Below are 21,966 nucleotides of genomic sequence, written 5' to 3' on the forward strand. Positions count from 1 at the left end.
CTGTGTTCGCTATTGTTGAAATCAAATCACAAGTCTCAAGTTACTTTCCATAAGTTTACAAGAGAGAGTGAAGAAAAGGTGGCAGCTCTTACTATAGAAATAGAATGAAGATTTATCTGGCATTACAGCAAATGCAGCAAAACTTTAAGCTGACTACATTTACACATTTACACAACCCATAGCAGGACATTTCTATGCAACCTGTAGTGTACAGGCGTTTAACTTGACCTTCCACGTCCCCTATAAAGCTGAGCTTATTGAACAGCTGACAGCTCCATGTTACAAGCCTCCCTTCCAATGAGATGAGCTGATGGTGAGCGATTGAAAAATAATACCTAATGACTAATTAACAGCCTTACTCATTAGTGGGACATCACTACTTGTAAAAATGCAAATTACGCTGGCCTCTGTTAAGTTTTACCGTGACCAAATCATCAAAGTCTCTTTTCCTCCCACCCCCACATTCTAAATACTCCGGAGGGGGGAGAAGTACATTCCTCAGGTCAGACATTGGGTCAAAAGAAGGAGAGGAAGAGGTGCAGAGTGGCAGTCAGATTGAGAGGGAGAGAGAGGGAGAGAGAGAAAGAAAAGGAGAGAGAGAGAGTTTTGAGAGAACAAGAGAGACAGACAGAGAGCGACAGGGCAGGGGAGGGGTACACTGCATGGTGGAAGCCTTATGCCCAGTGTTGATGGATGGTTTTGCCTTGTGGTTAAACTCGAGCTGGGAGTGTGAGGCTTGTGGTCCAAACTGGTAACAGCTCTCCCCTCGAGAGAGAGAAAAGAGGGCACTGTCCTGTCAACGGAAGTTCAAACACGGTTTTGTTTTACAGACAGAGAGAGAGAGAGTGTCAGTGCTAATGCCAGGGCTGAGGGCTATCAGTGTTTCCCCTAGCGCCACACACACAGCCAGGGCAAGGCAGAATGATATGATGGCTGCAGAGGAGTTCATTTTCTGCATGTTTAACCTGGCATCTGGTTTTGTTGTTATTCAAAGGTAGAAGGGTGATACAGAGATATAAATGTTCCTCTGTGAATATTTACTAAACATTATGTTCCAGTCTCTACTGTATACTGTACATTTCTCTCTTTCTTACCTTCGCTCATCTCTCTTAATATGTTCATTTATTTCCTTCCTCTCTTATCTCTTACTTTCTCCCTAGCTCTGTCTTCCTCTCGTATCTCTTACTTTCTCCCTAGCTCTGTCTTCCTCTCGTATCTCTTACTTTCTCCCTAGCTCTGTCTTCCTCTCATATCTCTTACTTTCTCCCTAGCTCTGTCCTCCTCTCTTATCTCTTACTTTCTCCCTAGCTCTGTCCTCCTCTCTTACCTCTTACTTTCTCCCTAGCTCTGTCTTCCTCTCATATCTCTTACTTTCTCCCTAGCTCTGTCTTCCTCTCGTATCTCTTACTTTCTCCCTAGCTCTGTCTTCCTCTCTTATCTCTTACTTTCTCCCTATCTCTGTCTTCCTCTCTTATCTCTTACTTTCTCCCTAGCTCTGTCTTCCTCTCTTATCTCTTACTTTCTCCCTATCTCTGTCTTCCTCTCTTATCTCTTACTTTCTCCCTAGCTCTGTCTTCCTCTCTTATCTCTTACTTTCTCCCTAGCTCTGTCTTCCTCTCGTATCTCTTACTTTCTCCCTGTCTTCCTCTCTTTTTGCTCAGAGATGACGGCTCCCTGGGTTATTGGACCAGAGAGGATTCCTTTGAGACCAGTTAGCAAGAGACTGGAAACGGAAAGAAAGAGAGGGATAAAATAAAAGAGGGTGGTGTAGAGCCATGGGGAAGAAAGGATGGAGGAAGGGAAGTTTCTCTGTCAAGGTCGACTGCTGCTCACTCTCGCAGCACTACAGTCGTTTCCACTCACTGGAATATCCAGAGTAGGCCTACGCACACAGACAGACACATTGCGCACATGCACACATACGCACACACGCGAGCTTATGTGCACGTTCACTGTTGCATAGCATACATGATAATGGGTACACTCTATTTTATTTGATCATACAGATCCCACGGCTTTAGGATTTCACGTCAGATGTGCTGCAGTTGAACTTCTAAAAAGAGGAGCTAACTCAAGGTTAAGCACCCAGCTCTGGAGCCCAGTGCAGGGTCCCATCTGGGGGTTTGAGCCTACAACCCTGGGATCCCCACACCACTCCCAGGGAAGGATGAAGTGCAGGATTAGAGGAGCCTGACTCTGCTTAACTGTGCTTAGTGATGCCCAGATGTACTTAACTGTGCTTAACTGTGCCCTCACCAGTGCTATAACTGCATGACTGCATCTGTGCGTTTGTCTGTTTGTCTGTTTGTCTGTTTGTCGTCTCATTCTAAGGAGCAGACGGGAGAAAAGACCAACAACGGCACGCACTACAAGATACAGCTTCTCTACAGCAATGGTGAGTACACCTTCAAATCATCAGCCATAGCATCAGATAGCAGCATGTCCCATTCATGTCAGTGTGAGAATGTGGCCACTCGGGTATTGATGTTCTGTGTGGTTTCATGTCTCTTGATTCTTTGTCCCAGAGACATTTTAGTGTCTGACCACTTCAGAGTGGGAGGAGGAACAGGTTGTCCTGAGACTGGACCACAGACCAAACACTATTCCGCATCTTAATGGTATGGTCATGGAATGGACATGATATGGAAATAACCACTTCTCATGCGTTCCAAATATGAGAGCAAAAAGCCCACTTGAACCCCCCCCCCCCCCCTCTCTATCCCAGTGGTCTTCTCCCTGCCACTTCCTCTGCCTCTCATCCCACCTCACCCTTCTTCTAAATATCTATCCACTCATCCAATTTCTGAGTTTTTTCAGCCCCAGATGTAGTTGTGTGTGGAGCTGCTTCCTTGCCCATAAACAGGGAAACAAGGTACACAGTGCCCCACAGGGTGTTACAACATCAGACAAGGGATATGCAAAGAGATTTCTGGTTCCCATTAGCCTCCACTGCCCCTCCTCTGCCATCGCCGTGGCACCCATGGGAGAGGAGATAAAAGACATGTACCAGAAAGACCTCCACCATACACACTCATACACATACACTGTACACTGTACACTGTACACACATGCCTGCCTCTACACCCTCCCTTTCCCTTCCCCTTCCCCCAAGCCATACCAAAGGCCTGCAGATTGAGACTTTGATGAAAGGAACCCGTTTCAAAAGCAGTATTCTGCATAGGCTTCATAATAAAATCCCTCTGATAAAACGTGGTGCTCTTCAGACGCAATTCATTACATCGACGGCAGCTTTCAAGGAAGTAAAACCAGTAGTTTTGAAGCACCCAGAGACCAAAGGTTCAGGTGTTTTCTAAAAGCATGCTGGGAGGCTCTCTGTCAGATCCCAGAGCTCCTAAAGCCCTCCACTGCTCCTCATCTGACCTGTATGGATGACCCAGGGAATGGCCATTCTGGGAATCAAATAAATGTCCCGTCTAAAACACTCATATCACATGCCTTCAGGATTAGGTTGTCGTTGTGAGATGAGTCTAGTTTAGTTTCCTTTACTGATTGTGTATGTGTCTGTGTGCAGGGGTTCGTACGGAACAGGATCTTTATGCACGACTTATTGACTCAGTCACTAAACAGGTAAGGAGCCCTGTTTGCCTTGACTGGATTTAGCCTGCTGTGGAACTCCTGATTACAGCTTGATTGATTGCACATGAAATCTAATTCCCCCATCTAATTCCCCCATCACTCGATCTCCCTCTCTCTCAGCCCATAGCATATGAGGGACAGAACAAGAATCCTGAAATGTGCCGTGTTCTGCTCACTCACGAGGTTATGTGCAGGTGAGCCACACACACACGCACGCACGCACACACACACACACACACACACACACACACACACACACACACACACACACACACACACACACACACACACACACACACACACACACACACACACACACACACACACACACACACACACACACACACTAACAGATGGAGGAAATCATATTCATCAAAATATCCATCACCCATGTCTCTTTGTTTTATCTTGATGTGTCTGACATGTGGTATGCCATTTGAAAATAAGACTGGGGTTGAAGTGAAAGTATAGCCTGTCTGTCTTCAGGCTTGTTACAGTGTGAGCCCCCTGCTGCCTTCTCCTGTAGCCCCCGAGTCCCCCACCAGCTCCTGTTTCTCTCTGGAGCATCCCTCATGGACAGGGGGAGCTACGGGAGCCAGACTTCCTTGAACCTCCACTGAAACATGTTCAGGGTATAATTAACCCCCCCAACCCCCATCACCACCGTAGCCCCTTACGTTTTACGTGGACAATGGTCCACAATGGAACCCTGTTGAAACATAAGAATTAGATAGTTTCTCTGATTTCTGAAAGCTTTAGTTTCTAACAGAGTGCATGGAAACTATGCATAATGTGTAGAAGGCATAAGACAGTGTGGCAGCAATGGTTCAGGGTGAAAGAAGAGGGCTGCCGTTATGGTGCTTTAGTAAGACTGGGCTTTCTCACTATGCATGCAGTGTTTTTGGAGTTAAGGAGGTAGGAAGAGAGGGACAGAGGGAGAGAGCGAGTGAGTGCTGGGGAAGTGGGGCAGTGACCCAGGGTTTGAGGGCAGGAGGGGGAAGGAGAGGGGGATTTGGCAGGGGAAGAGGGGCTAAGACTGAGTGGGCTTTGCCATTGTTTAGCCAGCAGATGCCCGAATGTGACTCACAGCTGGCTAATAACAGAGCCGGGGAGGCAGAGGGCAAGCGTCACAGCTGGGGAGTGAGGCCGTCTGACAGGGGGCGGAGGGGGGGCAGAGGGGGGCAGGGCCAAGCTGGGACACGAGAGGGGTGAAGCGAGGTGTAGGAGTGGCAGATGGTTAGGGGTGGGGGCACTTTTTGTTATGCAGCGGAGGGGACTTGGAGGGGGGGCCGGGGGGCCAGCAGGCTCCACAGACAGGACTGCTGACGAATTGTAGGATGCTGTGTGTGTGTGTGTGTGTGTGTGTGTGTGTGTGTGTGTGTGTGTGTGTGTGTGTGTGTGTGTGTGTGTGTTGATGTGTTTGTCTGTGGGTGATTGGGTGGGGGTTGAGTTTGATTTCGAAATCAATGTGACAGATTGCCAGGCTGGCTTTTCACTTCTGAATAATGTCTCCCTGTTTGTATGGTCCGTTGTTGTACCTTTTCTCCCCTTTCTTTTATTCTTTTGTCTCTTTTTCCCCTCCTCTCCTTTGGCCCTTTTTGTTTCCCTGGATCAGTGCAGTCTGGAACGGTGAACGGGCCAGAGGAAAGATCAGTCCTGTCATGCTGGTTTGTTTCACTCACTGTGTTGTTGTGTTTTCTGGTTGTTCTTTTGGAACACAGTCGCTGTTGTGAGAAGAAAAGCTGTGGAAACCGCAACGAGACGCCCTCTGACCCAGTCATCATTGACAGGTAACAGCACCTGTCACCCGCTCACACAACCCTGACAACGTCAAACACCCCAATTGAGCCTGTGTTCCACTGTCTCCCCCTCAACTGTCCCTCTTATGCCTCTAAGATGTCCAGACATACTCAGATGCAGAAATACTCACTACTCACACAAACATCAATTCATGGATGCACATTAACATTTACTGAGAGAGAGAGCGAGAGAGAGAGCGAGAGAGCGAGAGAGAGAGCGAGAGAGCGAGAGAGAGAGCGAGAGAGCGAGAGAGCGAGAGAGAGAGCGAGAGAGAGAGAGAGAGAGAGAGAGAGAGAGAGAGAGAGAGAGAGAGAGAGAGAGAGAGAGAGAGGGCAGAGTGAGGGCAGAGACCCAGATCCAGGTGATGAGATCTCACAAATAAGTTTTTATGCCCAGTAAAGACAGAGGGCCTAGTGGGAGAGGAATGGTTAGTGGGGGCAACGGGAGAGAGGGCAGGGTGTGGATGTGTAAGGGTGATGGCGAGGTGCATACATGTCTGCATGTTAAATATGTGTGCAAGTGTGTACAGTCCGTGTGTGTTGTTGTGGGTGTGTGTGTATTTGGGAGCTCACCCTCTAGGTCTGTGTTGCTGTGCCAGATCCCTTTAACACCATGGAGTCGATGTCCACGCCCCCGCGAAAATTGAATTAGCATAATAAAACATTCCCATAAAAAAATATATGTTTAGGGGCCCCCGAGTGGTGCAGCGGTCTAAGGCACTGCATCTCAGTGCTAGAGGTGTCACTACAGATCCGGGCTCGATCCCAGGAGGTGTCACAGCAGGCCGCGACTGAGAGACGCATGATTGGCCCAGCGTCGTCTGGGTTAGGGTAGGATTTGGCTGTCCAGGATATCCTTGTCCCATCATGCTCTAGCGACTCCTGTGGTGGGCCAGGTGCATGCACGCTGACACGGTCACTAGTTGGATGGTGTTTCCTCCAACACATTGGTGTGGCTGGCTTCCATGTTAAGCGAGCAGTGTGGCTTGGCAGGGTCGTGTTTCGGAGGACGCATGGCTCTCAACCTCTGTACGGGAGTTGCAGCGATGGGACAAGACTGTAACTACCAATTGAATATAATGAAAAAGGGGTAAAAAATAAATAAATCTGTCAGTTTAAGCTAGAGATATCAGTTTTATTTTGCATTGGATGCGTCTCAATCCCCCACAAGCGTCTTGAGACTCGTCTGAAGTCGGTACAGCCGATCTGCCAACTTCTGTCTATAACGTCCGAACAGTTTAGGCTACACAGTAATATGACCCCTCTGTGGAAGGGTGAGACTCTCATAAACAAGTACATGTTGGTTGTTTTGCCTGTCCAGATTCGTCTGGAGGTCCCGCGGTACCAGTTGAAAACATTTATGGAAGTATATATGGGGACTGTTTAGTGACAAAAATAAGGGGTTAAATACATGTAAAAGATATATATCTTGGATATAGGACAGACACTTCAGAACAAACATCCTTTTTGTAGGGAGACTATCTGTTGTTCCATGTAGTTCATCTCTTATTCAATGCATTTGTATGGGCTAATAGAAGTAAGGCCAAATACATTTTTTTTTATACTTCAAGGGGTCTTAAAATTCAAAATCAAATAGCAAAATGATCCTTGGTATGACCTTCTTAAAACAATTCCATATAGCTTAGTAGACCCCCCCCCCCTCCCCCGGCTTAGACAGGGCTTAGACTGTAATGGGTTAATGGAGTGCACCCACCCTGTGAGTGTTTATGACACTGAGGCATGCGTCTGTGATAGTTAGCGTCTCTGTAGTATACCTGTCACTGCTAATGTAAGCATCTGTGTTTGTTAGTGACTGTGGTGCTAACACATGCAGATACTGTACACTCTGTCTGTCTGTCTGCCTCCTTTGCACTGGTGATCAGCACACAGAACACTGTGACCGCCCCTTGCACTTAGTCCACACTGTCCTACAAAAAAAACTCTGTACACAGTCCTAAACTCCTGCCATATATACTGTATGAATAAAAAACATCCCTGTCAGAATCATGAAGAGTTAGGGTCTATCATGCAATGTGAGGGTTCACACATATGTCTTGTCTGCAGCCTCCCCAACTGACAGCCAGTTATCAGGCTTTAGGGAGACAGAGCATTACCTTAATCGGCATGTGTGAGGGCTTCCACGTCCCAGGGATTTTGGAAGTCACACAGGGTCTGCATGGAGTTAACCACTGTGATGAATGCTCTTAAGCAGACCTATGTACAATAGTTTTTCTGTGATGTCATCTCTTCAACCTACATCGCCCCTCCCTCCCTCCCTCCCTCCCTCCCTCCCTCCCTCCCTCCCTCCCTCCCTCCCTCCCTCCCTCCCTCCCTCCCTCCCTCCCTCCCTCCTAAAATACACTCACTTCATACATGTCAAAGATTTCTCTCTCTCTTTTTCTCCTCTGTTCAAGCTGGCTGGCTGTTGACAGTGTGTCTCAGAGGATCTCTGCTGAAGATAGTTTTCATATAACGGAAAAATTGGGCTGTTGTCTTTTGGATTTTCCCAGAATCCCTAGGAGCAGCTGTTTTTCTCATTTAGTGCATTACTTTCCCAACTATCCTTTTCCTCCATCTTCCATGGCTAAACCTCTCCAAAGATTGTTCATAAGTAGTGCAGGGGGCTTGTGAATTGGAGGATCTGTATCAGTGTGCGAGCCTGTGCAGGCTGATGGTGGTGCTGTGAGGATGGTTTTAAATGGGATCGTTGACCTAATCACACTGTGCCCATCCAGACCTGATAGGAGCTTTTCCCTCTTGACAGGCTCATGGATCCCTCTCCTTGGGGAGCAGCCTATTAGCAGCTATGTAATTTGGGATAAGCTGTTGGAATTTGTTGCACTGTGTCCTTGCAGAAATCCCAAATGTATTTCTTGTGGCTTTGTATGTGTGTATGTGTGAGAGAGGGAGAACGTGTCTGTGTGAATATGCCCATATGTACATTGTTTGTGTGTACATAAATTCATGTATTTTTCTGTTTGTGTGTGTTTGTGCATGGATGTGCACAGATGTTTATTTATTTATGCATTTATAGTGTATGGATGCATGTGCAATTGTGTGTAGGTGACCCATTGCCTGACTTTTACCCCTGTCACTGCTTGGGGCCTAGATTATTTGTGTGTGTGTGTGGTGGGTGTGGGCGGGGGTGGGGGTGTGGGTTGTTTCTGAGGGTGCAGTAATCATCCTCCTGCTCCCAGCCCCAACACCTGTTCTCCAATTAGCATGCAGCGTGCTGGGGCCCACCCTCCCTACTGCCACCCTCCCTACTGCCACCCCTACTGCCGCTGAATCGCTCTCATCTCTCTTTTTCAATTTCTCTCCCTTTCCCTCTCTCTCAATCTCTGTGCTTCTCTATCTCTCCTTTTGTCTCTCTCTCTTTCTCTCGCTCTCTCTCTCTCTCGCTCTCTCTCTCTCTCTCTCTCTCTCTCTCGCTCTCTCTCTCTCTCATGCTTATACCAGTGTTTCTACCACACTCTTTCTATCTTTCTTTCACTTCCTTTCTCTCTTCCTCTGCCTTGTGTTCCCTTATCCCTCTCTCTCCCCCTCATCCTAGCCCATCAAATTTTGTGATAATTAGGCAGTGTCATTAGGACACCTACCCAAGTACAAGGGAGTTTGCAATTCCCCAAACGGCCCAAACCCCCTATTTTCTAATCTCCTTTCCATATTGTCCCCCCCCCTCCCAATCCCCTCCTGCTGCTCCGCTCCCTCCTTCTCCCTAATCCTGATTTGAGTGAAAGGGGAGAGAGGAGATCACAGCTGATCCATAGGGAGGGATGGCGGGATGCAGGAGTGGGGGTAGGGGGCTTGGATGTGTTGGGGGTTAGTCAGAATGGGGAGATGACTCTTTAAGACACCCTTACTCCTATTCATATAATGCACTGATCAGGTCATACTGCTTGCAGCGTTTACTAGTCTTGTCATTGTTGAATATGTCACTCACTCACTGACTATCTTATGCAATTGAGGGGGACCTCTTTGTTTTGAAGATGTAAATGATCTTTGATTGATTAATTGACTGATTGATTCCTCTGTTTTTCCAATTTCAAATTGTGGATGACATTCACACGTGCCCTGTTGCTGAATGACTCACGTCATTGACTCATTGTGATTAAGTGATCTGTTTCAAAGAGAACTGACTGTATGGCTGTAGCATAGAACTCCATACTCCATTCTCTGATATGTTCCGTTTTTTTTTACAGGCCTTGCTGTCACAGCTTTTGCATTGTCTGGGTTTGATATTTTCTCAGTGCTTGTCTAACTTACATATACCAGAACACATCCCTGTTTGTGTCCCTCACTCCTCCAACCTAAGGAGTTCTACTCTCTACTCAGAGACAGACAGGTCAGTTAACAGTGGCATTACTGCCAGATGACCCCTGACCTTTAGAGAACTATATGAGCGCTAGCCTCTGTGTTTATAGAGGAGCATGCTTTACAATAGAGACAGACAGTCAGTATTAGTGCTAGTGTTTGTAGGAATGGGAAGTTTGGATTGGTTAATGGGAGGGGGCAGGGTTGGAGTGTATGAGCGTGGTTTTACATTTGGGTAGGAGGTTGGAATCAATAGATGGTCATAAGGAAAGCATGAAAGATCCATCGTAAGGGAGGAGAAGGGAGGCAGGGGAGGAGAGAGTCCGGAGAGGGGATCAATGGCATTCACTATCTCACTAATTGATCGTGTTTTCAGGAAGGGTCTTTTTTTTAACAAGCCAGCACTCTGAGGAAAGAGGAATAATCAATGGGAATTTTCCAATTTTGTCAATATCGCTTTTCCCTTCCCCCTTTCAAAACGACAAGCCATTTCACAAAGACTGGATGCAAGAGAGAGATACATTAGTTTTCCTTTCTGTCAATGAGAACATACAAAATCCTCCATAGCAAGTTTTTTTCTTCTCATCAATTAGACCAGATAAATCCTTTCCTATGTGTTAAATGATAAAAAATACTTATTATAGGCAGCAGTAATGGTTGTGGTCAAGCCCACTTTTAGAAATGGGATTAGAGCTCCCTTGCGAAGACTTCAAATAGTTGACCCTAAGAGGAATCCATTGCTCTTCATCTTGTATTATGGGCCGTATTGATCTTCTACTCCTGGTTCTAGTTATGTGCACGTTTGGTTGTTTTGTCTGGCCGTCACATAGCAGCGAATGAAAGTGGGCACACGGTTGCTTTTAAATCAATATACACTAAATTGCTTTTACTTCTGGAAAATAATGTGGGTCAATTTCTAATGTCTTCATTTGGATGAGGATTATTTCAGTGAATTTTTTGCACGTGTTATCTGTTGGAATCGACACGGATTCCTCTGGACAGTTTGACAATATAGCATTCAGATATCATTTGTTAATTTGTATCTGAATGCCTTTCTTCAACAACCACATCTGTAACACCATGCCCAAACCGGACGCGCGTGCTTCCTCGTGCGCCATCGTGCACTAAATGATTTTGTCCCCCCCCCACCAAATGCGATCACGATACGCAGGTTGCAATATCAAAACAAACTCTGAACCAATTATATTAATTTGGGGACAGTTCGAAAAGCGTAAAACATTTATGACAATTTAGCTAGCTAGCTTGTAGTTGCTAGTTAATTTGTCTTATTTAGCTAGCTAGCTTGCTATTGCAAGCTAATTTGTCCTGGGATATAAACGTTGACTTGTTATTTTACCTGTGCACAACGTCCTCTACTCGGACAATTAATCTACACATTAAATGGTCAACCGAATCGTTTCTAGTCATCTCTTCTCCTTCCAGTCTTTTTCGTCTTTGGACTTTATATGGCGATTGGCAACTAACTTTCATAATAAGGTGTATTACCACAACCGACCGACCGACCGACCTCAGTTCATCTTTCAATCACCCATGTGGTTATAACCAATGAGGAGATGGCACGTGGGTATATGCTTCTAAAAGCCAATGAGGAGATGTGAGAGGCAGGACTTGCATCGCATTCTGCGTCACAAATAGAAGCAACTTCTATTGTAGCGCCTGGCAACGCAGATGCTCGTTGATGTGCACGAGCAGTGTGGGTGCAATGACTGAATAACATGTACGTGTAAACGTATTTTGCGACGCGAGCGGTGTGGTCAGCATGTCAGGGACTGTTTGACAATCTGTCTGGATCTTATTTTCTGTCTGTTTCTGCTTGTCTGTCTGTCTGTCTGTCTGTCAGTCAGCCTGTCTCTCCCTTCTTTCCTTCCTTCTCTCCCTTTCTCTCTATCTTTTCCCCTATACGTAAGATTTGTCTGTGTGTTAGTTATGCTGCCTCTGTGTGCTGCCTCTGTGTGCTGCCTCTGTGTGTTGCCTCTGTGTGTTGCCTCTGTGGCGTTCTGAGCTCCTGTACATCTGTGTTGGCAGGTCCCTGCTCCCTGTGCGAGCTTGCCTCTTAGCCTCTCACGGTAATTTTAATGGAGGGGAACATCACCCGCCCCTCTCAACAGAGCCCCCGGGAACATGCAGGGAGCAGAGCTTTTGGAAAGGAACATTAAACAACTGGCCAAAAAAATGGAAACAGCAACCATTTTTGACTGTGTCAGGGGGTCGAATTCCTCACCTCTCCCAGATGCCTAGTAGAAGCCAAATGGCCCTGTTACCTCATCATATGTCCTCTTGGAGATGTGAACAGTGTCAGTTTTAGAGATTGTTCTCACGGTCACAGAATCTGTAACTCCTTTAGCCGTGGAGCTCAGAGTAGGATGACATGATCTCCAGCAGCAGTGCATGTCAGAGTGGAGATCCTAGTTAACAGACCTATTGGCCCCTTCTACCACCACTACCTCCACCACCTCCTCCACCTCCACCACCTCCATCACCAAGACCTCCACCTCCACCACTCCCACCACCACCTCCACCACCCCCACCACCACCTCCACCACCTCCACCACCCCCACTACCACCACCTCCACCACCTGCACCTCCACCACCTCCACCACCACCTCCATCTCCACCACCAAGACCTCCAACACCACCTCCACCACCATCTCCAACCCCACCACCACCCATGTGTAGTCTGGACATCCTTTCCACAATGGTGGTTCCTTCCGAGACCCATTTTTTATTTGTTCCAGAGAGCCCTGATTTTAGGGGAAGGAGGAGGAATCGTGCATCTGAATTACACAGATCAATGGCATGACAGCCGTCCATACAGGCTCATCTCCACTACCTCTAGTAGCGTGCCATGTCTTCTAGCCAAAACATATACAGCCCCCACAGGCACTCACTGAAACAGCTATAGCTACAGGCACAATCTACCTACATGCTGATCCTATACGTTCTCATTATTACAGCTATACATATGTAATGTCTTTAAAGACACACACACACACACACACACACGCACACACACACACACACACACACACACACACACACACACACACACACACACACACACACACACACACACACACACACACACACACACACAATCCCTCCAGTCCCTTTACTTCCCTGTCACAGGCGCCTCGTCTCCCTGGTGGCTGGTAGTGTCCAGTCCCTCCAGACCTCTGTCAGGAGCCCTTCAGACAGGGGACGGGCAGTGAGTGGAGACAGAGATGGGGCCCAGCAGCTCCACTGCACACAACACCACAGGCTGGGCCAGTCTGAGCAGCTGGCACAGGAGTGGCGGACATCTCCTCCCAGGAGGCAATGAGAGGAGGAGAATGACAGACAGACAGACAGACAGAGGGAGGGAGAGGGTGCCACTGTCTGGATTATCAAATACTCACTGACAGGTACTGCTTGTAAGAAACACAGAGAGAGAACACTATTCAGAGTCAGGAGTCAGAATTCATTTTGTGATGTACGTGGTTTTGGTGATGTGGTCTCACGTGAACCAGGAAGACCCACGACTCAAATACAGACAGGAAGTGAACCATGAGTGGCAGATTAGATGACTGAATTGTGCTGTCACCTTTGGCTGTGTTGGACTGCGTTGGGTTGGGTGTCGTGGCTTGAACCCTAACACTCAGAACAAGCATATGTTGTTTTCTTAGGGAGAGCGCACAGAGGGGGAAGTCGGAAAAGGAGCGCAGCAGAGAAATGTTTTGACAGGAAATGGGAATGGACTGCAAATGGGCTAATGTGGGTGAATGACAGGGGGATATAGGGAGGGGGGAAAACATGGGGTTTGGAAGGGGGCTCATAGCACTGAAAATGGCCACACTCTCCGTGAGTGGCTGGGACCGGGCGCTGTGTTACTGGGACAGGGAGAGGGGAAAGCAGCTTCCCATTTGTCTGGCCACTAATGGGTTTCACCTTTGGTAGGGCAGCACTCTCAGGAGGCCAGATTAGCATGATTTATTTTAGAGTACTTGAGATAATTTGTGTGTACATGGATGTGTGTGTATCAGAGTTTGTGTGTATCAGAGTTTGTGTGTATCAGAATTTGTGTGCACATGGATGTGTGTGTATCAGAGTTTGTGTGTATCAGCATTTGTGTGCACATGGATGTGTGTGTATCAGAGTTTGTGTGTATCAGAATTTGTGTGCACATGGATGTGTGTGTATCAGAGTTTGTGTGTATCAGCATTTGTGTGCACATGGATGTGTGTGTATCAGAGTTTGTGTGTATCAGAATTTGTGTGCACATGGATGTGTGTGTATCAGAGTTTGTGTGTATCAGAATTTGTGTGCACACGGATGTGTGTGTATCAGAGTTTGTGTGTATCAGAATTTGTGTGCACATGGATGTGTGTGTATCAGAGTTTGTGTGTATCAGAATTTGTGTGCACATGGATGTGTGTGTATCAGAGTTTGTTTGTACATGGATGTGTGTGTGGAGCCTCCAAGCAGGCATGCATGTGTGCATGTGTGTCAAAGGCCAGAGTCAGAGGCCAGTTAGCAGTGGTATTTAGGAACAGGGGCTGTTATCTTTGGCTGGATGCTGGTGCGTAGGGGTGGGGCAAAGAGGTGTGGGGGATGGATAGGGGGTCAGTCAGTCCCCCATATAAAGGTCTTAAATTTCACTAACGATTTAACGATGCCCCCTGGCGCTGGCCCGGACCCAGTTTGTTTGTTTGTTTGTCTGTTTGTCAGGAATCTGGACAGAATTCATTTCCCAGGGAGGACTCAGATTTCCCTTGTATCCCCCCAATCGTCCTCATCATACTCCCCCTTACCGCCTCAAAGCACAACATTTCAAATAGGCCTATAGCCCTATTTACCCCTAAAACATGCATATCAAAGTATTTAGAGAGATGGAATATTAGACGTGCATGGCATGCTCTATGGTCATAGAGTAATTATAACAACCTGTTATTGAAATGGGTGCATTAGAGGCAGCTGTTTCTATAATATCTAGTAGCCCTTAGAGCAACACACGTCTGTATATGTATTCTCCTGATATCGTTTTTGATGTTTTATGGTCGTGTGTGTGTGTGTGTGTGTGTGTGTGTGTGTGTGTGTGTGTGTGTGTGTGTGTGTGTGTGTGTGTGTGTGTGTGTGTAAATATTCTTGATGAATCTGTCAGGGCTGAGGGCAGGGGGTGATGTGGCCGCTGACAGCCTCCCAGCAGGCATGCTGTGCGCCCAACAGTCCCCCTGCCCTTCCTCTATCCCCCTCCAACCCTTTCCTCTCTCTTATTCCCTCACTCTTCTCCTGCCCTCCCTCCCACTCTCTCCCGCTCCTCCCTATGGCTCCACACATTTGCTGTGGATTAGCTACGGACAGTAAATTACAGCACCCTGGACCTCTGAGTGATTCCATACCGATCTCTACACACGTTCCACCTCTCCCTCCATCCTTCCCTCCCTTGTGCCATTATCCAGTTCTACCCTCTGTCTCTCTCTGTCTGTCTCTCTGTCTGTCTCTCTGTCTGTCTCTCTGTCTGTCTGTCTGTCTGTCTGTCTGTCTGTCTGTCTGTTTGTCTGTCTGCCTGTCTGCCTGTCTGTCTGTCTGTCTCAGTCTGCCTCTCTTCAGTCTGATCTGTTTTTCTCCCTTCTATCTGTCATTTCCGTCCTGGTTCCTAGATTCCCTCAACCCTGTCAGAATTCTCTCCCCCTGTCTCTCTGTCTCTCTTTTTCATTTTACTTCACTCCTTCCTTCGTTCTTCTATGGTGTCACGCTACACAGCATTCTTTCTTTTACACGTCCCCCCTCTATTCCTCCCTTCGATCACACTCTCCCACCTTCTCTCTCTCCCACCTCTCCTTTCTACCTCCCTCCCCCTCTCCTTCCTTCTCTCTCTAGAAACAGATGTTGTTTGTCAGATCTTATCATTACTGGCTAATTAAGAAGACATCTCCTCTCATTCTGTTGTTGTTTCTCTCCTCTCTCTGACGTCCATCTCTCTGTCTTTGTTCTTCTCTGAGGCGGGTTTGGGATGTGCTGTGGTATGTGGGTATTTAATACTCAAAGGTGATTATCGGCTCATGAAAGCCTATAGGTTTTGACAGTGTTAGGAGGACAGTATCTAGGAATCATCGTTATGTGTATTGGAGGGAGCACCTGATACATTTCTGATGTACATTTGTGCATTTTGACATTATTCATGCTGCTTCAGTTAGAAATACCAGTTTTGGGTCATCAGTGTTGTGTGGGGATTGTAAAGGTCCTTATTGGTATGTATGAGACCTTCCCATACACAATGGGCTGCTCAACGACTCCAGTGTGACAGTTTGGAGAGAGTATTTTGAATCTTCATCCCATAGGACTCACAAAGCATGCTGGGAAAGGTCAGGCTACTGATGGGAGGTCTATTCCCTATCCTGGATGAACATCCACATTCTCTCCAGCCTGGATCTCTCTGTGTATGTCTCTATCAGTCTGTCCAGCCATAGATCCATATAACTAAATATACCTACATTCTCTCTCTCTTTCTTTCTCTCCCGCTCTTGTTATTATGCCAAGTGTTGGCCGTTGGAACAACATTCAACTATTTAAAAGATTAAACCGATACCATCAGGCCAGCAGTGATGTTGTTAAGTCATTTTAAGACCAAGGTGATGCAATGTTCAAAAAGTCCACGTTCGCACTTATCAGGAGTGTCCATCAGCCCCCATCCATGTCCCTCTATTACACTGTCCCCCCTTCTCACCCCTCTCTCACCTCACTGCCCCGCCTCAACTGAGGCACTTTTGCGGTGTCAAGCCTGATGGTTGTACAGCACTACCAAGCTCTATAAATCAGTACTAGGGGTTTAAATGTTTGGCTTTGACACAGTTCTCAAGTTTAGAGACGGGTGGGCTGGGTTTTGGTCTGGGGCCGCAGGGGTGAGGCTGGGCTGAAATGGAGAAGGGGCCATGGGGGCAAATCCAATCCAGCGGTCAAACTTTAAAAGGAGTCCTCATTCCCCATGCTCTGTTTCAGTCTGTGTGGCACCTCTCCAAAGAATCTAGCCGCTATTTTTGATACCACAGGACTATCTGTGAGTGCTTCCCTTCCACCAATGCTGACGAATACTGCCGCCAAAACTGCGACCGTTTGTTCTGACCTCTGCTGCTCAAAAAATACATTAAAACATAGAGAATATTTCAGTGAGTGCAGGTTTTTCCTTCCAGTTTATGCCTTTTGAAGCCAGCACCCAAAGATCTTTTGGCACTACAAACATTTGAGCTAAGCGCGCCAATTTGTCTTTCCATTGACTTGGTGTACCTATCTCCACCCATCACTCAGTGGTCTTGTCTGTCAGTGTGTGGGTGTATGCCTGACTGTCAGACCATGAAGACAGGTTTAATCCCTGGATCAAAACAGCCATCAATGAGAGACTAACATGGGCCATATTATAGATTATGATAGAGTGGGATTAGGAAAGGCGGGGGTGCTAGAAATGTGAGAGGACAGAGGTGCATTTTTATTTATTTAACTAGGCAAGTCAGTTAAGGACAAATTCTTATTTACAATGACAGCCTACCGGGGAACAGTGGGTTTACTGCCTTGTTCAGGGGCAGAACGACAGATTTTTTACCTTGTCAGCTCAGGGATTTGATCCAGCAACCTTTTGGTTACTGACCCAACGTGCTAACTACTAGGCTACCCATAGCTGTGCACCCAATAAAACAAATCTAAAATAAGTGAAACCCCTGCTAAAACAAGTTGCTAAGGGTTGGTTTGTCAAGTACTTTTAAACATACAAGGCAGTTTGGAGAGAGAGAGGAGTGAGAGAGGGTTAGGGTTATATAAAGTATGTTAAGTAAAGGTGAGAGAAGGACTAGTACGATTTCTGTACTAAAATACAAGTTAGTAGGCTGGTGTGAATGGTCCCGCGGTGGTATGCTACAGAGGGGGTATCAGTTCGTGGAGGGTTCTCTATGCCCCATTAGCAGTGTCAAAGGTCAGGTGCCCCGGGTGTTAACCCTTGTGACCAGTCTAGCTTCCAGTCTGCCAGGGGACCCTGGGATCCAGGGGTATTTATTACCTCCTCCCCTGTTTCCCTCCTCCCCGTCCTCCTCATCCCTCCCCAAATCTCCCCATGGAGGACAACAAAACACCTCCATCCCTCACCACAGCCCACTCCATCTACTAATTGGATGCATATCCATACATTGATGCATGACGACCCATCTGTAGATTTCTGCATCAGTGTAAAATATTCATAGGTCAACTCTGGCCTATGCAGAACTCGGCCAATAGACAGGAACCTTGGAACTTGACCCAATACTCATATTTTGTGCATACATTTCAAGTTGCGTTTACATGCATTTGATTTTCTATTTGAATGTGCACGTTTATTATAGAGTTTGTTTGTGTGTATGTAATGTTTGTGTGCGTGCATGTGTGTGTGTGTGTGTGTGTATAAGTTAATGTTCTCAGTGTGTGAGTGTGGCAGAGGAAGGTCCTCAGCATGTCAGTATGTTTTAATGCCTCACATCTGGTTTCCTAATTTTCTTCCCCTACCCCCCCACCATGTCAGGACACTGTTTTGTTTTTCCAGGGTGGGGGGCGATGGGGGGGATGTCTGATGAGTGATGGCCCTGAATACAGGACGTCAACATTCCCCCCTCCTCTTTTTGTCTCTCCCTCTCTTCTCTCGCTGTTTCAGCCTTTTCTTCCCCACCATCTATCCCCACCTTCCCTCTCTTCTTCCTTCATTCTCTCCGCCTGTCTTCTAAATACTGATGGAAGGAAGATCATGCTTCTGACTTCTGACTTCTGATCTCTACACACGTTCCACCTCTCCCTCCCTCCTTCCCTCCCTTGTGCCATTATCCAGTTCTACCCTCTGTCTCTCTCTCTTTGTCTGTCCGTCCGTCCGTCCGTCCGTCCGTCCGTCCGTCCGTCCGTCCGTCCGTCCGTCCGTCCGTCCGTCCGTCCGTCCGTCCCTCTCTCTCTCTCTCTCTCTCTCTCTCTCTCTCTCTCTCTCTCTCTCTCTCTCTCTCTCTCTCTCTCTCTCTCTCTCTCTCTCTCTCTCTCTCTCTCTCTCTCTCTCTCCTCTCTCTCTCTCTCTCTCTCTCTCTCTCTCTCTCTCTCTCTCTCTCCTCTCTCTCTCTCTCTCTCTCTCTCTCTCTCTCTCTCTCTCTCTCTCTCTCTCTCTCTCTCTCTCTCTCTCTCTCTCTCTCTCTCTCTCTCTCTCTCTCTCTCTCTCTCTCTCCTCTGTCTGTTGGTGTTCCTAGATAGAGAACAGAGCCTCTCCCACCCTGTCAAACTAAATGCTCTCCATTTTAATCCTCTCTCTCTGTCTCTCACGGTTCAAATCCCTCCCAAGTATTTTATTGAAAGATGATTGTCATCAATGCAGCTGTCCCAAAACAGAGGACCAGGCTCACATGAGATAAAGGGACTGTCCCACAGGAAGACAAGGTGGCGGAAACTAGTCCAGTTGTGTGGCAGCGTCATATGATCCATATAAAGCAAAATATTGTAGCTAAATCTATGCACCATAGCCTACAGATCTAATACACGGATACAGACACTGATACAGCTGTGACTATAGCCTATAGATCTAATACACGGATACAGACACTGATACAGCTGTGACTAATCAGCATATAGATAGTGATATGTGGTGTGTCTCTGTGACATGGCAATTTAAGCCAGTTGAAATGAAGGTTGATAAATGCCAATGAAAGTTATTGTCAGGGGTCCTGTGCAGCTAATGTGCTAGCGATATGATTAAGGCCATATGTAATGGCTCAGCTATGTTTAACAGATGCCTCAGATAGGACTGACTGAGGCTAAATGTGGTCTGTCTGACAGTCAATGCCTAGGTGAACATGGAAGAATGAAACAATTATGGAGTTAAGTTTGTAACTTTGCTGTTATTGCAGTGTCATGACTTACTCTAGTTTTTTCTGAACTAGTTTTAGTTAAGCAAGTTGTCACCCTGTGGATTGCTCTCCCCATGCTGTGAGGCCTGTGTTTAGTCTTGGGAACTGAAGCAGATGCAGACAAAGGGGATTTGGAGGCCTTGACAGAGATACAGAGGGGGAAAAACAGACTCCCCATGGAGCCAGTGTGGAAATTGATCCCAAGGCTTAAGACTTCGGCATACCTTTTGTTTGTGTTTCCTAATCAGGTCTTTGAGGAGGGTAGTGGGGAACGCCAGTTGGAGAGGTCATAGATATTTACTGATTTACATTAATGACAACTGAACAACTCATAAAATATTCAACTTGCATCTCAACTTGTCACAGAAAGTTACCCCTCCCCCCAAATTAATTTCATAATTGAATTAGTGGGGTAAATATGAATTCCAGTGACAGTTGGTTATGGAATAACCACTTTGAATATGAGAGGCAAAGCTGCAAATGCATACCTCTAAGCCACAGTATAGCTAAAGGAGTTCTCCTTTGAAATTGGACATTCCTCTCCACACAGTTTCCTTCTGACATCCAGATCACCTCCAATGCTTAACAAGGCCACCTCCTCTCTAGCCTGTTTTTGGGGAGGTGTGTGGGCGTATTACATTACCAAAACAAAAACAAACAACCCCGATATTAAACTTTTGCGACCACAACAGAGGCGGGGGAAAAACAGAGGGTCCTCGACTTCTTATTAATTATGCAAGATTAGTCTAATTATAATTCAGCAAATGAATGTGTGGCAGAAGGTGCGAGGCGACGGGGCTGGGAGATTTGCATGTTAAGTGGGCAAGGGGAAGCGGCTAATGCATGCTAATATATGCACCAATGTCTCGCTTTAATTTCAGCATTTGCAGCTGTGTGCGTCCGAACTGAGGGGGCTGAAAGTTGACTGAATGGGTTTTTGGGGAGGACAGAGGTGGGGTGGGGGGGGGTGGTGGGGTGGGGGGGGGGGGGTTGTATGGAAGTGTGTATGAGTGTTTATAATGTCACACAAACAAACACAGTGAGGGAATGATGAATGAAAGTCAGAGGAAAGGGGAAGGCCAATGCACACTGTCCAATGGGGATGTTGGCCTAGAACCTGGAGGGTCATCGCTACATCTAGAGTGTGTCTTTAAAGGGATGTCACGCATCCCTGCTGTGAAGTCACCAATGTGACTGGGTGGAGTGAGTGGTCATTGTTGGCTGGGTGCACTTGAAGTGGCCAGAGATCCAGAGAGCAGGTGGCTGGGCAGGGAGAGGAGCGTGTCAGGGGCTGGAACAGAGCAGGGCCATGGCCACGGTCATTTAGCCCAACAAAGGAGCCTGCGGTAATGTTATAAATGACTCTGCCATGTCTCTTTATGGGGGTTCCCACATGAATTTGAAGCAAATGAATAGAATGTTCACCATCATATACCAGAGTAGAAATCACATACTGAAGGATCTTCAAGTGCACTGTTTAAAAGAAGTGCATGAAAACAGCAGAATATTATCCAACATATCTCTCATCGGTGGCTATGAGGCAAACTGCATTCAAACACAGCATAAACTACTAAGACATCATATAAATCATAACAGCATGATGGATACAATACAGAGAGACCAGAGAGGGAGTGAGAGAAGGAAGGACAGAGAGAGGGAGTGAGGGAGGGAAGGACGGAGAGAGGGAGTGAAGGAGGGAAGAACGGAGAGAGCGAGTGAGGGAGGGAAGAACGGAGTGAGGGAGGGAAGGATGGAGAGCGGGAGTGAGGGAGGGAAGGACGGAGAGACGGAGTGAGGGAGGGAAGGATGGAGAGAGGGAGTGAGGGAGGGAAGGACGGAGAGAGGGAGTGAGGGAGGGAAGGACGGAGAGAGGGGGGGAAGGATGGAAAGAGGGAGTGAGGGAGGGAAGGACGGAGTGAGGGAGGGAAGGACGGAGAGAGGGAGTGAGGGAGGAAAGGACGGAGATAGGGGGGAAGGATGGAGAGAGGGAGTGAGGGAGGGAAGGACGGAGAGATGGAGTGAGGGAGGGAAGGACGGAGAGAAGGAGTGAGGGAGGGAAGGATGGAGAGAGGGAGTACAGGAGGGAAGGACGGAGAGAGGGAGTGAGGGAGAGAAGGACGGAGAGAGGGAGTGAGGGAGGGAAGGACGGAGAGAGGGAGTGAGGGAGGGAAGGACGGAGAGAGGGAGTGAGGGAGGGAAGGATGGAGAGCGGGAGTGAGGGAGGGAAGGATGGAGAGCGGGAGTGAGGGAGGGAAGGATGGAGAGCGGGAGTGAGGGAGGGAAGGACGGAGAGAGGGAGTGAGAGAGGGAAGGATGGAGAGAGGGAGTGAGGGAGGGAAGGACAGAGAGAGGGAGTGAGGGAG

The 21,966-nt window shown here is 47.4% G+C and overlaps 1 protein-coding gene across 5 annotated transcripts in view; it reads left to right on the forward strand.

Moving 5' to 3' along the window:
• Positions 1–21,966, forward strand: part of LOC129853623 (transcription factor COE2) — a 38,002-nt gene that overhangs the window by 3,736 nt on the left and 12,300 nt on the right. For 2 of the 5 annotated variants that reach the window (XM_055919846.1, XM_055919844.1), the window contains exons 3-6: positions 2,332–2,395; positions 3,533–3,588; positions 3,718–3,791; positions 5,319–5,387. In XM_055919846.1, coding sequence (XP_055775821.1) covers positions 2,332–2,395; positions 3,533–3,588; positions 3,718–3,791; positions 5,319–5,387 — 263 coding nt within the window. Of the gene's footprint in view, positions 1–1,661; positions 1,877–2,006; positions 2,396–3,532; positions 3,589–3,717; positions 3,792–5,318; positions 5,388–21,966 lie in introns of all 5 variants that reach the window. The other 3 variants (XM_055919847.1, XM_055919845.1, XM_055919848.1) reach the window with 3 other exon arrangements.

Source organism: Salvelinus fontinalis, chromosome 4 (assembly GCF_029448725.1).
Source record: "Salvelinus fontinalis isolate EN_2023a chromosome 4, ASM2944872v1, whole genome shotgun sequence".
In the NCBI taxonomy this organism is placed as follows: Eukaryota; Metazoa; Chordata; class Actinopteri; order Salmoniformes; family Salmonidae; genus Salvelinus; species Salvelinus fontinalis.